Here is a 15,621-nt window from a genome sequence, read left to right on the forward strand (position 1 = left end):
AAATGATTGATGTATAAAAGTGCAACGTGGTCTGTGGCTACCAGGGGGCTTAGAGATGTTAAGATGGCCATACTCTTCTCAAATGTTGACCCTGTCAGCACCCCCCCAAGACAAAAGTTGCTTTTTCAATCAACATTTGTTGGAGTAGCCGGGTTGCCTAATGGTGGTTGCATCCAGTCAACTGCTTCAGTGGCTACTGAATACAGTAGCCAGTAAGTGACATTTTTCTTTGCCCTCTGCTTAGCTTGGATGGGGGAAATTATGTATTTCAAAGTACGCATGGCCAGCTTTAAGCCAGCCATACATGGACCAAAATTCAGCCATATCAGCAGGGACAGTCAAATTTCGATCCATGTTTGGGCAGGCTGCTTATACACAAGTTAATCTATTAATTGATTTGTGTACAACCAGCTTGTTGGAAATTTTTCTCGCGATCAATGCCGCTATAGCTGGTGTATTCTGATGTATTCTGATGGCGGGGAAGTCTCCCCACAGTCAGAATACAACAGCTCAGCAAGAGGGATTCCCCCATCCATACCGATTGTGTAGATGGGGGAATTTAGGTTTTTTTTTCATCCAACCCACTGGTGTATCCAGCCTTAGTCTATTGTTTTCAAAAAGACAAACTCTGTATGGTAGACTTTCAGTAAGGATCAGCAAGGCAAGACCAAGAGGCAGAGCCTTTAGGCTGGACATACACTAGTAGATTTTCAAATGAATATTCATACAGACATTTGTATAGAAATATCTCATGAGTATATCTGATGACAAGACAAATGTCATTCGATTTTGGAATGCATAGACTTTCCTGAATGAAAACCACATTCACTGTTAAAAATTGGTTGGCTCGAGAACATTTTTCCATCCTGCTTATTTGAATTTTCTTGTCACTGTGGTTGAAAACAAATGTTGATTTGCCCCCACTAATAATCAGAAAATCAAACAAATAATCTAAAATGGAAAAACTCTGCACAAAATTCTACTATTTATTTATTTCAGGTACTTATATAGCACCGTCAATTTACGCAGCGCTTTACACATATATATTGTATATTCACATCGGTCCCTAACCCTCAAGGGGTGTACAATCTAAGGTCCCTACCTTACATTCATACATATACATATTAGGGCCAATTTAGACAGGACCCAATTAACCTACCAGCATGTCTTTGGAGTGTGGGAGGAAACTGGAGTACCCAGAGGAAACCCACACATGCACAGGGAGAACATACAAACTCCAGGCAGGTGGTGCCATGGCTGGGATTTGAACCAACGACCCTAGTGCTGCCAGGCGGAAGTGCTAACCATTTAGCCACTGTGCTGCCCTAGTGTATGCTTAGTGTATTGCTTTATATGGCAACCACTTTGAACATACAGTATATAAAATGTACAAGAAAAACAAGGTTTTAAGCAAAGTCAGACTCTGATAATAATATTTATATTAGGATGAGATTTTTCAAATGTGTATCTAAATATGTTCACTGAAAAATCAAAAAACAAACATAGCCACACTCTATATGCTAATTAACAGAAAGTAAAAAAAGAATTAGAAACAAAAGGTGCAGAGCTGATATATACAAATAAAATGAATTATTATATGCTACCAGACAATATTATACTGTAACAAAATGATGAAAAATGACCAATAATAAACGTCCAACATATGAATGGCAAGAACGTGAAAGTAATTCACTGTAATATGTCCCAAAAAACTTGACCAAACAATAGTCCAAAGAGTGATGTGAACCAGTAGTGACCAGTAATAACTGTGATTTCTGTGATACTCCTCCACCACTATGCACTCACCAGAAGTAAAAGGTAAGCCAGCATTGAATGGAAATTACTCCTTGGAACATATCTGCCCACTTCCTACCACCAGTCACCGTCCAAGATGAAGTCACTCCTAAGGGCAGAGCTCACAAACAGAGCCCGGAAATAGCACAATATAGTGTAGTATATTTATTAAAAATTGCAGTAGCCACGTGGAGCATAATATGAACCAGCAGTAAAATCACTTACAAAGATGTCAGAGTGACATCAGCACGTAGGCTCCTCCCTGATGCACTTTGTGGACATGCACTTTCTCAAAGGGTCCCTTTGAGAACGTGCATCTGCATGAAACGCGTCAGGGAGGAGCCTACGTGCTGACGTCACGCTGCCAAGGCCCATGCGATGGTCCGGCGGCCATCTTTGTAAGTGATTTTACTGCTGGTTCATATTATGCTCACGTGGTTGCTGCAGGTTTTAATAAATATACTACACTATATTGCTTTGTTTCCAGGCTCTGTTTGTGAGCTCTACCCTTAGGAGTGACTTCATCTTGGATGGATCGGTGACTGGTGGTAGGAAGTGAGTGGATACGTTCCAAGGAGTCATTTCCATTCAATGCTGGCTTACCTTTCACTTCTGGTGAGTGCATAGTGGTGGAGGAGTATCACAGAAGTCACAGAAATCACAGTTATTACTTGTCACTACTGGTTCACATCACTCTTTGGACTATTTTTTGGTCAAGTTTTTTGGGACATACTACAGTGAATTACATTAACGTTCTTGCCATTCATATGTTGGACGTTTATTATTGGTCATTTTTCATCATTTTGTTACACTATAATATTGTATTTCATTGTATTTCATTTTTATATATCAGCCCTGCACCTTTTGTTGATATGTTTTCATAGTGGGAGCGGAGGGTTTGCCACATTGTGCCAGCTGCTTCCTCTTTTTTCCTTTTGCGTTCACTGTTTACATTTTTTATTAAAAAAAGAATTATGCTTTGCATTCATTCATAACATGCAAAGCTTTCTCTTAGTGAAATGTTTGCTGAGCCGACCTCCTGTGTTCAGAGTGCAGCAGGCTAGTCGCTTAGCTGGGGAACCAGAAGCAATTGGAGATCACTGGAGTCGCAGTTTGATTTCACTGAATGCCTGCTTCCAGGGGCATCGGTCAGGTATAGTATATGCATAGTTACATTAGTCCAAGCTGGACCATTGTAACATGTATAAAATATCCATACCTGGAATTCTTTTTTTAATTCATAATGTGTATAATATTCACCTTGTATGCATACATTGTTATTAAGTGTGCAAACTGTTTATGTATAATTATTTATATGCTGTTATTATTTTTATACTCAGTATAGATCTGAGTCTGTTTTCCATGGTAAGGATGAACTCTTTACCAGCTAGCAGTCACATTAGTTGTCACCACTGATATGAGTTAAAGAATATGTTACTCCAACATATCATATTCCTGAAACGTGCCTGTTGCACCATGTATTTGTGTTAAAAAAAAGTATCCTGTTTTCTTGGTATTTCTTCCTTTGCGCAAAATACCTGGTGATCCTGCCAGTCCCTCTGCTTTCCTATTTCAAAAACTTACAACGCTAGGCCTAGAAACACATGCTTCCCAACGTGGTCAGCTTTCTGGCTGTGCTGGGAGAAAAGCCTGCCTGTCCTCCAATGGTTAGACTTGTGCTGACATATCTTGCCTTTGCATAGCTGTAGCACCCTCCTGGATTGATTACTAGGATGATTAGGTAAATTTTGTTCTTTTTATCTCCTCTGAAATCATTGGAGCAGCTTGCAAAGGCAAATTAGCAGCCTGAATATTTATGCTGTCTCAGCCAATCCCTGGGAGAGAGTGCCCAGTCGACTGAACTATCGGTCGACTTCTGTTCAACTGCTGTGTCGGATAAAAGCTGCTTGATCTGCAGCTGCAGCTCTGATCTGTGTATTCTGGTAGTGAGGGAGACCCCCTGCTGTCAGAATAGAACAGTGCAGTGAAGATGATTCCCACATCCACCTTGGATGTGTAAATGGGGGGAATCGGTTCAGTTCTTTTGTTCAGTGTGCTGGCTGAAAGGAAAGGCTGAACCATGTATGGCCCGCTTTAGTGTGTAATTCAGAGGGGACAGATTGAGTTTCATTGCAGTGCAAGCTGTTCAGAGTAGCTTGCAGTTTTCTCAACTGCTGCTCCAAACACCTGAAAAGGTAACAAATATTTTTCAATGATTTTTAGGTATACTCTGTAAATGGGAACACATAACAAACATATAGAGGGGTTTTCTCAGATTTGAGTGCAGAAGTGGAAATACACATTATAGACAATTTCTCTAAATGTACTTATTGTCGCAGTTTGAACATAAAGCCAAAAAAAATTGTTCAGTGCCTACAGATTTGCATTTTTTGTATTCCAGCCATTCAATTTATTCAAAAGCCTTTTGACTAACAAACATTTTGCTTACCTGTTGACCACAACACTGAATAGCCTCATCTAAGGCAGAAATGTACCACTAACATGTATTGTTTTCCCTTTGTTCAGCTCCAGAGCAAAGTTTGGAGGAGACACAAGCTCCTGACTTGAAACCTGCTGAGGACATTTGTGATTCTCCATTCCGTCAGCCTTCTCACTCATTTTCTGAAGTGTTTGATGAAGACAAACCCATAGCAAGCAGTGGTGCTTACAACTTGGATTTTGTTGCCAATGACTCGGCGGATGTCATTTCAGCATCCTCAGAATCCTCTGGCAAAACCCGTCGCAAATCCACAGACTCTGTGCCTACCAACCGAAACACTTTGTCCCGCTCACTTAGCTTGCAGGCTGCTGATTTCCAGCTTGATGACGTGTTGAGCGGCCAAGGAGGATCTGACAGTGCCTCCAATACTCTTCGCAGGACTAAGAAGGCAAGGCCTGCATCACTAAAGAAGAAGGCAGCAAGTGCTAAAAAACAGACAGAGGCTGTTAGCGCCAAGGACATTCAGGCATTGTCAGCAGAGCCACAGGAAGCAGAAGAATCCAAAGAATCGAAAGATCTTCAGATTCAATCTGTTCCATCACCTCCTCCAACAGATACAGAGCAGCCTTTAACAAGAGAGCAGGAAACACAGCCTGTTTTGTCCTTAGAGGCTACCTCTGTGGATCCCCAGCTGAGCAGCGTCACAAGTGCCCCTGTCATTGATTCTTGTCCTGTGCAAGTAACAGGAAGAGTGTCCCCACCATTGCCTACCCACCAAAAACTTGAGGTGGCCCCGGGAGACCCTGAAGTACCAGAAAGCCCTGCTGTGGTTGGGCAATCAGTGAGGCTGGAGTTCGATTATTCTGAGGAGGCACGGGAGGGTCAGCCTCCTGTAAGAAAAGGCAAAAAACCTTCAGGCAAAATGCCTCTACGAAAACCTAAACCTAAAAAGGCAGTTGAAAAGCCTGATGCTCCACCTGGGCCTCCCAGTTCCATTACAGATGCTGATGAAATTCCTATTGGTAAAGGATCATATACATATAACATGGACCAATGGGATGATCCCAACTTTAATCCCTTCTCTTCCAATATGAAAATACAGGATCCACCACACACTACTCAAGAATCACCTGAACCGTGCAAACCCATTGTTCAGAGATCAGAGTCGCCTGCAAAAATACCAGCTTCCTTTGAGATTCCAACAAACGATGCCGAACAGAATGGGGAGAGCAATAAACCAGCCAAGAAGAAGAAGACTCCGTTAAAAACGTAAGTCACGTCTGTTCTCTAGAAATGTTATACACATATATACAGTATGTCTACTTTGTCAGCAGTGGCAATTGCCAAACTGTTCCTTATTTTTAAGGACAGTCCCTGGTTTTAAAGATTGTGAAATGCCCTGGTTTTAAGCTCTGTTGTACATTATCCTAAATCTACAGTTTTTTTCCAGAATGTTCCATTCAAATCATATTGTCCAGTAATATTATTTTGTCTGTTGTAATTAAAGCCTACGTTTAGTCGCCAATAAAAAAAAAACAAAAACCAGCACAAGGGACATTACTTGCAGTCCATAGGATGTGCTGCTGACTCTAGCATTAGCTGAAATCTTCCTATGATCCCTTCCCTACCCCGCACCGTAATCATCCAGTGTGGCAGAGGTTATTAGAGCCAAGGGACCCTTCAAATGCACTCTTCTATTCATAGTAGCTGAACTATAGCTTCCATGATAAAAAAGTGACTTATGAATGAAGGACATTCATAGGTCATGTTGTATCCATAGAAGCTATAGTACAGCTTGGAGAATGGAGGAGGGGGATGAGAAGGGAGGTCTTAGTTGGCACCTGTGATGAGTACCTGTCACAGGTCTGTCAGCTCTAAGCCCTGCCACACTGGAAGATTACGGTGGTGGGGTTAGGTTGTATTGGCAGCTATGCCACATTAATAAGTCACACTTGTGTTAGAAAGGAGAAGAGTGAGTTACATGCTCTTCATACCTCAAATTCCTTTGAGCTGTGTGTGTGTGTGTGTGTGTCTTCACTCCAATCAGTTCTTAGAGCTCTCCTCACTGAGCTCTACAGTGTGTAATTTCAGCTCTCTGCCCCCATTTTTCTGAACTCTCAGACAATCTTTACAAATCTGATACTTTGAACGGAGAGAAGAGAAGACTGCAGATAGACAGGTACAACTTATGTAGAATGATTTATGTTTTTATAATTTCTTTAGATTCTAAGGTTGAATTGTGCATATTTAAGATGTTGGCCAGAGATGCTTGTTTCATCCATTGGTGCCAGGTTTTACATCACTAACCATACTTGTTAATCATTAAGGCCCCTTTTACCATGGTGGACTCCGCCAGTGGGATCTGCCTGCTTAGCGTGTCTGCTGAACCCTGCTGAACAGATGGATGGTAGGTCCATGTCTGCTCTGCCTATGGAGAGTGGACAATGACATAGGCTTCTGTCTTCTATGGGTGGTCAGATGTAAAAGGACCGCCTGACCACCCATAGAAGACTGTAATCCGATCAGATCCGCTGGACGGATGGGAAATGGATCCCTATCTGTCTGTCTTTAGCGGATAGGATCTGATCGGATGCAGGCAGGTGTAAGCAGACACATGTCTGTTTACACCCACCTCTCCATAGAGGGCAAAGGATGGTCCGATTGGGTCCTCATGAAAAACGGACAAGTGGACCTGATCAGTCCGCCCATGTGAAAGGAGTCTAAACTTACATCGTGTGTGTCATGCCCCTGGCAATGATACTTTGTGACAATCTTGGGAGAAGTGAACACATTCCTCTCATAGAGGGTAGCAGTGAAATGGACCAAGATCAGATCCAATGCAGCCTGATCATTCTACTCCAGCAAAATGCAGCATTGTTCTGTATAGAGAAAACACAGCGAAAGGTTTTCTTTTCCTGTCTTGTATTCTTTACATTCTTATTCACTCTCAGTAATACAGGAACTAGAAAAATCTTAATGTAAACATTTCAAAATCAAGTTTAGTTAGAGCTAATTGAAATCATGTTTTGCCTTGGGAGAAACATTTTATTTTAAGCACATGGATTTCCTATAAGATAGACTATCAGAGGGCACTGTCTTATTTTGTGCCAAAGAGTACTGTAGGTTAATTCCCTGGTCTGCAGAGACAGGATAGTATAAATAATCTGGGTTTAGATACATAAAACAAAGCTTTGTACTTTTCTTTAATACAGTGCTTGTCAATTCCACAGGCAATATAATACATAACTTTTTAAGTAGCAGGATACAAATAAACCCCTGCCGTATTGACTGTATTTTACAGCTGTATAGTTTTTCTACAACACTCATTTTTGTACTTTATGTGGCTGCATGAAAAAGCCAATTTTTGATGAGCTATACATTAACATAAGTAGACTGTAAAGAGCAAAACTAGTGACATGCATACACAGACAAGAGCAGAGGGATGACCTCAGCATTGGGCTTTCTGCTCCTCTATTGCCCAATAATCAGGATAGGGAAGGAGAGGAAACTAAAGAAGCAGTTGTTGTTTTCTGTAGTCACCAGTCAGGTGAGTTAAAACCAATATCCTAATTTCAGGGGAGGAGGGTGTTTAACTGTTCACAAAGCAGATTCCTGCAATTTTAGGAGATACAAATATGTGTAGAGAATATAGTGACGTTCAGTCTGCTTATATTTTTCAGCTCCTCACCCCCCTAACCCCATTAACATGCTAATGAGATTTTAAAAATTATTTTTTGTATTATATACCTTATTTTAGACTCTGTGACGTCATCACTGGGTCTCTGTGCTTCTCTAAGTAATGCAATATACATATCTTCCTGAAAACATCACTACACCCTGTCTTTTGATTCCTTAGCCCTGATGCAAGTAGTAGGCTGACCTCTGGGAGAAATTATGAAAATATCAAAATGTCTTGATGGGTGGGTGTCATTCTGGATTAGTGAGCATTCATAAACAATCTGCATTGGCCTAGAAATGGCTTAGATAATGGCCACATGCTGGGCCTCGATAATTGAAAGAACTGAAATGCAATGAATGAATGGGGAGGGCCAAGGACAAGCCATGCCGGGGAGTAAATGAGTTAAGATGATCTATCTGACCTGCTTCTCAGAAGCTCACAGTGTGCAGTGAAATCATAGTAAGTCATTTCAGTGCAGCACAGGAGCCTGTGCAGGACTAAAGATCAGGCTGGAGCTCAGCTTTAGGATCCTGAGACTGGTGCTCCACTTGATGAAAATATTATATATTTTTCTGACATGGCGCCACCATGACATTCATATTACAGGACCATCTTACCAACAGCCGATTTAAGTAATGCAAAAGGCATGCTGCTCTTTTATTATGAAAAGTCGGTTACATAGTAACATAGAGAGGTATTAATTATCTTTTATTTTCAGACAAGAAAAACCAGCAATAAAAATGATCTAACTGTCTTGATTAGTTAGCCACTAAAACATTCTATTTAAAGGAAGAGTAATCTTAGGAATGCCTATTTGTGTTTATAGCAAGCAGGGGCTGACTACAGATTGAAGCAGGCCTCAAACTAGTACATTTCTGTGCAGTTGAAAACAAATTGCCAATTTGACCCCACAGTCTGGAAAATTGCATGAACATTCTGAAAACTAACATTTTAGAACAAAATTCTATCAGTGTATGGCTAGTTTTAGTATTTATTTCCAGTTGTGTGCCATCTTATGATTCATTAAAGTCGTAGCCACAAAGTGCAAGAGTCTAGCCAAGACAGCCTCTCCGGGACTATAGAGATGGGAAGCCGGCTTGGGAGCCCTCCTGGTTCATCCAGAGATAGATGAAAATGCTTTCTTACTTTATCTCTGTTATAATACATTTGGGATATCTGCTGATCACCAGCTCATTTTACCAGAAGTTCAGTGCTGCTCTTTAATAAACTGGATTACAAAATATGTTAAGTTTATTTTAAATAAATAATTTTAAAGATTTAGATGGACAGGAATTTTCTGGTGCAAGGTGGAGATTGTGACATTACCGCCCCTTCTCTCTACCTCGCCCCTTTCGTTGGGGGAATGCAAAGTGATCTCTGAATGGCACTCGTGCCAAATGAGTGACTGCCTGTGTTCACTAAGTAGCAGGCAGCTACTTGGTGTGGGACCCCGGAGCTATCAGCAATCACTGTGACTGCTGCAGTGATTTCCAGCTTCTACAGGGATCAGCCAGGTTGGCCCATGCATACTTAAATTGGTCTAAACTGCATGAATGTAGCTATGAAAAAATCTCTATACCTGGAATTCAGCTGTAATCCTTGTCTATAAAATCTGCCCGAAGTTCTGCTTGGAGCAGTGCATTTTGGCCACCGACTCACCTAGAGCCTGCCGATTGGGCAAAGAGGAAGCATCAACACTTTGATGAAGTCATCACTCTGCTCATTCTGATCTCCTGTTAGTATGTCGCCTGTGATAGACTGACAGTACTGTGTGTTGAAATAAAGTCCTGATTGGCTTGCAGTGTTTTCTTGGCTTCTCCCATTCTCCTGCATGGGAGTACAAGAAAAAGATTGTGATGCTTTTATGCTCTGTATGCCTACAAAGCATTTATAAATTCCCTAGATATATATTATTCATCAACCCAGTTAAAATGTAAGTAGATAGCAAAAGTTAAAATTTAAGCAGATAGGCTAATGTGGGAGGATTTGCTTTAGCTTTTTTGGAGCAGTTCCTTCCTGTTAATATGTGTTTGTATGCAGGGGCGGACTGACAACTCATGGGGCCCCTGGGCAATAGGGGATCATGGGGCCCCTGTGTCCTTGCCCAAACTGAGAAAGCCTATGAAAAAGGTACCAGTGGCATCTCATGGGGCCCCCTACTGACCCCGGGCCCTCGGCAGTGCCCGAGTTTCCAAATGGTCAGTCTGCCCCTGTTTATATGTACACAACTCCAGGGGCGCCACATTGAATGTTTATTACACTGCGTACACAGCCTTCTGTCTGTCTCTTTGTCTCTGTGTCTTTAGGATGGTTGAAGATGTCGTGTCTGTCTGTTCTCTCTTGTAAGTAACTTCTCTTCAGCTACATTCCTTTTCTCTGTGTTTCACTCCTTGCTCCTTCTTCACCGTGCATGTTTGTGGTCATGTCTCCTTCCCTTGATATATATCCCATTGTCTCCTGTGCCAGTTGTGGCATGTTATGCTGCATCACACTTGGCAGTATGTGGCTGTATGTGGTGGAACATTTGTAAATATGTGATTGTTCACGGACTGTATATTGCTGTGTGTTCTTATGTGGTGGCTGCTTTATATGTATTATTGGGAAACCAATATAAAATATGTAGCAGAAGCATTGTAGCATCTGGGCAACTATCAGTACAATAGTGCCAGTGGTCACCTATTGAGGCATATAGCAACCTCAGTGGCAGGGTGGTTGCTCTGAATGCCCAATACAGACTCAAGTGGCAAGGTGAATATGTGATACTTTTGCTCCTCATTGTATGCACACTTTGATGTATAAATAATCCCTAGTGCCACATTAAAGTAGAACTATAGGCAAACCTTTTTTTTTTCATTTTGGATAGAGCACAGGTGTCAAACTGGTGGCCCTCCAGCTGTTGCCAAACTACAAATCCCATGAGGCATTGGAAGATTGACTATTACAAGCATTACTCCCAAAGGCGGAAGCATGATGGGACTTGTAGTTTCTCAACAGCTGGAGGGCCGCCAGTTTGACATCCTTGGGATAGAGCATGGGAGGGATATAACCTCTATCAGATTTTTTTTTTTTTTGCCGTCTGTGCCCCATTTCAGAAATTTCCCTTTACTTCCTGTCCCATAGCCAAACAGGAAGTGGGAGCAAATTCCTGCAAATTAAGGGAATTTATTGGGGACCCCCAGGTCACTAGAACGAGTTTCCCATTGGAACATTTCCCCTCTATTACTTTTCTAGGGACAACCCATAATTTGGGATTTTATTTTGTTTTAATTTTCAACAATAATGGTACATAGGACAAACAGAGAGAATGAATCTCCTTAACATGGACACAGACTGCAATACAATCCTGACAGGCATTCTACTCCATCTCCACTCCATCCAAAACTAAAAAAAAAGTTTTGCCTTTAGTTATACTTTAAGGCATTTTCCCATTTAGGTGGCGTAATGTATATGTAAACCCAAGAATACCATTTTAAAACAGTGCAGCTTACCAATCTTTAGTCCTCATGCACACTGGACGTTTTTACAGCGGCTGTTTTCGGCTTTTGATGGGTTTTTTCTACAGCCAGTAAACTCCACAGCATGTTATCCTATGTATCCATTCACACATAGACTTTTTTGGACTTTGGTAAAAAAAAGTCTAAAAAACGCGGCTAAACGCTAATACAAAAATGGTAAAAAATGCTGAAAAACTCATGTTTTTAACGTGACTTTACACAGCTAACGTTACCAGCGGTATTAAAATGCCCAGTGTGCATGGAGCCTCAGATGGTGGTGTCTGCGTTAGTTTTTTTGTCCTAAGGTGATAGCAATCACTGACTGTACTGTATCCATGGAGATGCAATGGTGTCACCTATGGACAGGCAGTGTGGTATATTATATAATCTTTATAATTATTTTCATGTATTCAAGTGTTGATCTGTTTTTGGGAAGAGAACAATCCTATCTGATTGCTGTTGTTTCTGAAACCCATAGATCACAATTATTGCCTGCTGCTGTACTCTAGTAATAACTAGATAGTGGGGTTGATTTACTTAAACTGGAGAGTGCAAAATCTGGTGCAGCTGTGCATGGTAGCCAATCAGCTTCTAACTTCAGCTTGTTCAATTAAGCTTTGGCAATAAAACCTGGAAATTGATTGGTTTCTGTGGAGAGCTGCACCAGATTTTGCACTCTCCAGTTTCAGTAAATCACCCCTACAGTTTCTCTACACAAGAATCTATGGGCTGATCATCTAACATGCACTATCCAGCAGATGGGATGTATGTGTTGGGTTAAAATCAATCAACTAACGGTCCGACCCATTTAGGAGCCATGATTTATTGGCTTCAACCAGCAGCTAATTATGTTCTGTGTTTTCAGCTGGAGAGACAGACAAAAATGTAATGGATGTGATATTCATTTACTGGCTAACTGAAAATGAAAACAAACATTCAGTATCTGTGGACTCTGGATCAGTGTTCATTCATTAGTTAAATGTAAGATACATATGTGCATGTAGATGTAAAAGCCAAGCTCCATTCAAAGATTTTTTAATAAAGTAGGGAATGGTTAGAAATCATGCAAGATTTTTATTGCATGTCTGTGTTGTCACTGGGGACATTTTTTTCACTAACTTTTTATCCTGGTGACTCCACAGAAAGTAAAACGCATTAATGGAGACACAGACAGATCTATCTCTTCACCATTCTATTATATAAGAGCTTTATATTGCTGTATGTGCCCCCTTTGGAGAGATTCCTCTATTTTTGTGTGCCAGTAGCCGCACAGAAAGTGAAGGGTTATCTCCCCATTGGGGCAGCATCATACACCTTGCCCACCATTATCCAAATCTATCAACAAAGCTGGACCTGGACTTTAAAGTAAACCTGTGCTCTACCCATGCTCCTTTTTTTTTAAATGCCTGCTTCCCCCAAACTTGTTTTTTTTTCCGTTCATACATACTTTTTTCTACTTTGGTCTCCTGGTATGTGCCCCCTTTGGAGAGATTCCTTTATTTTTGTGTACTAGTAACCACACAGGAAGTGAGGGGTTATCTCCCCATTGGGGCAGCACCTTGCCCACCATTGTCCAAATCTATCAACAAAGCTGGACCTGGACTTTAAAGTAAACCTGTGCTCTACCCATGCTCCTTTTTTTTTAAATGCCTGCTTCCCCCAAACTTGTTTTTTTTTCCGTTCATACATACTTTTTTCTACTTTGGTCTCCTGGTATGTGCCCCCTTTGGAGAGATTCCTTTATTTTTGTGTACTAGTAACCACACAGGAAGTGAGGGGTTATCTCCCCATTGGGGCAGCACCTTGCCCACCATTGTCCAAATCTATCAACAAAGCTGGACCTGGACTTTAAAGTGAACCTGTGCTCTACCCATGCTCCTTTTTTTTTTAAATGCCTGCTTCCCCAAAACCTGTTTTTTTTTGTCCTTTTTTCCATTCATACATACTTTTTTCTACTTTGGTCTTCTGGTCAACCACATGAGGTCCTCCAGTCTACTTCCTCTTACTCTTGCAGCGCTGGTCAATCCTTAATACTGCAATCATTGTACCATGAGCCCAGGATGACATGGTGATGCACCCCAAAAGGGGTATGTTCATGAAAGCCTGGGCTCACAGGAAGAGGATTTAATAACTCTTTACCATCATTCAACATAAAGAGAATTGGCAGTAAAAAAAGAGTTTCTGTCGATGACAATAGTGGGCACAACGTGAATATTTTTAAAACATTTTTTATTACAATTGAAGTTTTGCTTTAAAGTCCAAATTATTTATTTATTTATTTTTTTGTATAATCAATTTTTATTAAGGTATTTCAAAGAAAAAAAACAATGAAATACATTTACAGTAGAAGAATTTTGACTATCAATTCAGAACAAGATTCTGGTAAAAAAAATTCATGAGATACAACCATTACAATATCACTGAGGGTAATATAACCAGTAGTTTAGATTTGTTACAAGTTATCAAAGATCACGATTCCAGGACATATGCATCAAATCATATAATCAACGGATTGATTTATAACTGTATTGAGGTCAGGTTGCATGTATATTATAAATATGCTGCTATTTGACTTTTTTATCTCGTAAGTACTGTAGTAAGGGTTAAAATAGGGTTGATTAAAGCAGTGTTTAAGTCCTCATGACGTTTTTACAGCGGCTGTTTTTGACTTTTGATGTTTTTTTTCTTACAGCTAGTAAACCCCCCAGCATGTTATCCTGTGTCCATGCACGCATAGACTGTAATCAGCGTTTTTTGGCAGGGGCGTTTTCTGGCTGGATAAAAACCCCAGAAGTAGTGGGTTTCTAGAGGAGTTTTTTAGCTGTAAAAACTTTCAAATGCTGAAAAACATGGTAAATCATGACACACCATCGTTTTTGGACCTTTTTTTAACTAAAAAAAATTTTTATTTTTGCTAAAGAAAACTGTAAAAAAACGAAAAAAAAAAACGTCAAAACGCCACTAAATGCTAATACAAAACACTACAAAATGCTGAAAAACTCACGTTTTTAACGTGACTTTACACAGATAACTTTACCAGCGTTATTAAAACGCCCCGTGTGCATGGAGCCTAAGGGGTTGTGTCGGACTGCTGGAGAGCAAGTTTGCTGCTTTCACAGCAGCGGTCCAACTCTCTTCTGTGCTGCACCACAGTGTATTCTTTATTCTTGCTGCATACTTAGCAGCTGAAAATTAGAGTAGAATATAAATTACTGTAAAAAGGAAAAGAGCAGCACAGTTTTTGCTGTATGTGCAACCTGACTACATTACAGTTATAGATGTAGAGGGTTGAAATGGGCTTTAAGAATATACACAGTAGTGTATATTCACAGAATATACAAAGTAGTGTACATTAGTAGTAGAGCAACTAATCCGCTGCTATCTTTTATTATCTAACATGCACCAAGAACACAAAACAGGAAGGCTGTTTTCTATGGCCAGTGCCTTCCTTCCTGATTTTATTTTGTTAATCATACTGGACATATAAAGGAATGTCTAAACTAGGAGAAAGCAGTTCTGAATGTATGCCAGTTTTCATTTTATTTCTTAGTGTAACCAGGTAAATGCAATATCCATGGCATTTTGTCTGAACGTAAATCTAGAACAGTGGTCTCCGAACTGAGGCCCAAGGGCCACATTTGTTTGCCATTATGTGGCCCTTGGGGCACTATTTCTCCCATTGATACCAGTCAGTATTCGTCAACACTGACAACGATGGGGTACTCTTCTTCCCACTGACAACAACAATGGGGCATAATTCTTTCCACTGGCACGATGTGGCACTATTTCTCCCACTGATAAGAGGCATTATGCCTCAAACTGGCACCAGCGATTTGGACTCTGCCTTTCAGAGACAACAGTAATGGGGCCCTATTCCTCCTATTGATACCAGTGATGGGGCACTATTTCTCCCACTAATACCAATGAGCAGGCATTAGTTATGTTCATTGACGTGGAGCCATTTTCTACTCCTACTGGTCCCCCTAAATGTCTGAAGGACAGTAAACTGGCCCTTTTTGAAAGATTGGAGACCCCCTGTTCTAGAAAATACATAGATTTCTGGCATGGAACCTGAGCTACATGCAGATTACCACCCTGCTTTGTCCAGATGCCATCACATTGTAGCTAAAGGCTATAATGAAACTGCATGTTATTTTGTGAAGTCGTTACAAGTAGATATGCAAAATAACTTGTGACATCATACATTTCACACT

At 40.7% G+C, this 15,621-nt stretch overlaps 1 protein-coding gene across 15 annotated transcripts in view; it reads left to right on the forward strand.

Annotated features, from left to right (window-relative positions):
- Nucleotides 1–15,621, forward strand: part of TACC2 (transforming acidic coiled-coil containing protein 2) — a 222,898-nt gene that overhangs the window by 160,470 nt on the left and 46,807 nt on the right. For 8 of the 15 annotated variants that reach the window (XM_089683244.1, XM_089683247.1, XM_089683245.1 and 5 more), the window contains 2 exons: nucleotides 4,321–5,503; nucleotides 10,220–10,255. In XM_089683244.1, the coding sequence (XP_089539370.1) occupies nucleotides 4,321–5,503; nucleotides 10,220–10,255 (1,219 nt within the window). The remainder of the gene's footprint in view (nucleotides 1–4,320; nucleotides 5,504–10,219; nucleotides 10,256–15,621) is intronic. The other 7 variants (XM_089683248.1, XM_089683250.1, XM_089683257.1 and 4 more) reach the window with 1 other exon arrangement.

The sequence above is a fragment of the Staurois parvus genome, unplaced genomic scaffold (assembly GCF_062004578.1).
Source record: "Staurois parvus isolate SC_StPar_1 unplaced genomic scaffold, SC_StPar_1.0 ptg000303l, whole genome shotgun sequence".
NCBI lineage: Eukaryota > Metazoa > Chordata > Amphibia > Anura > Ranidae > Staurois > Staurois parvus.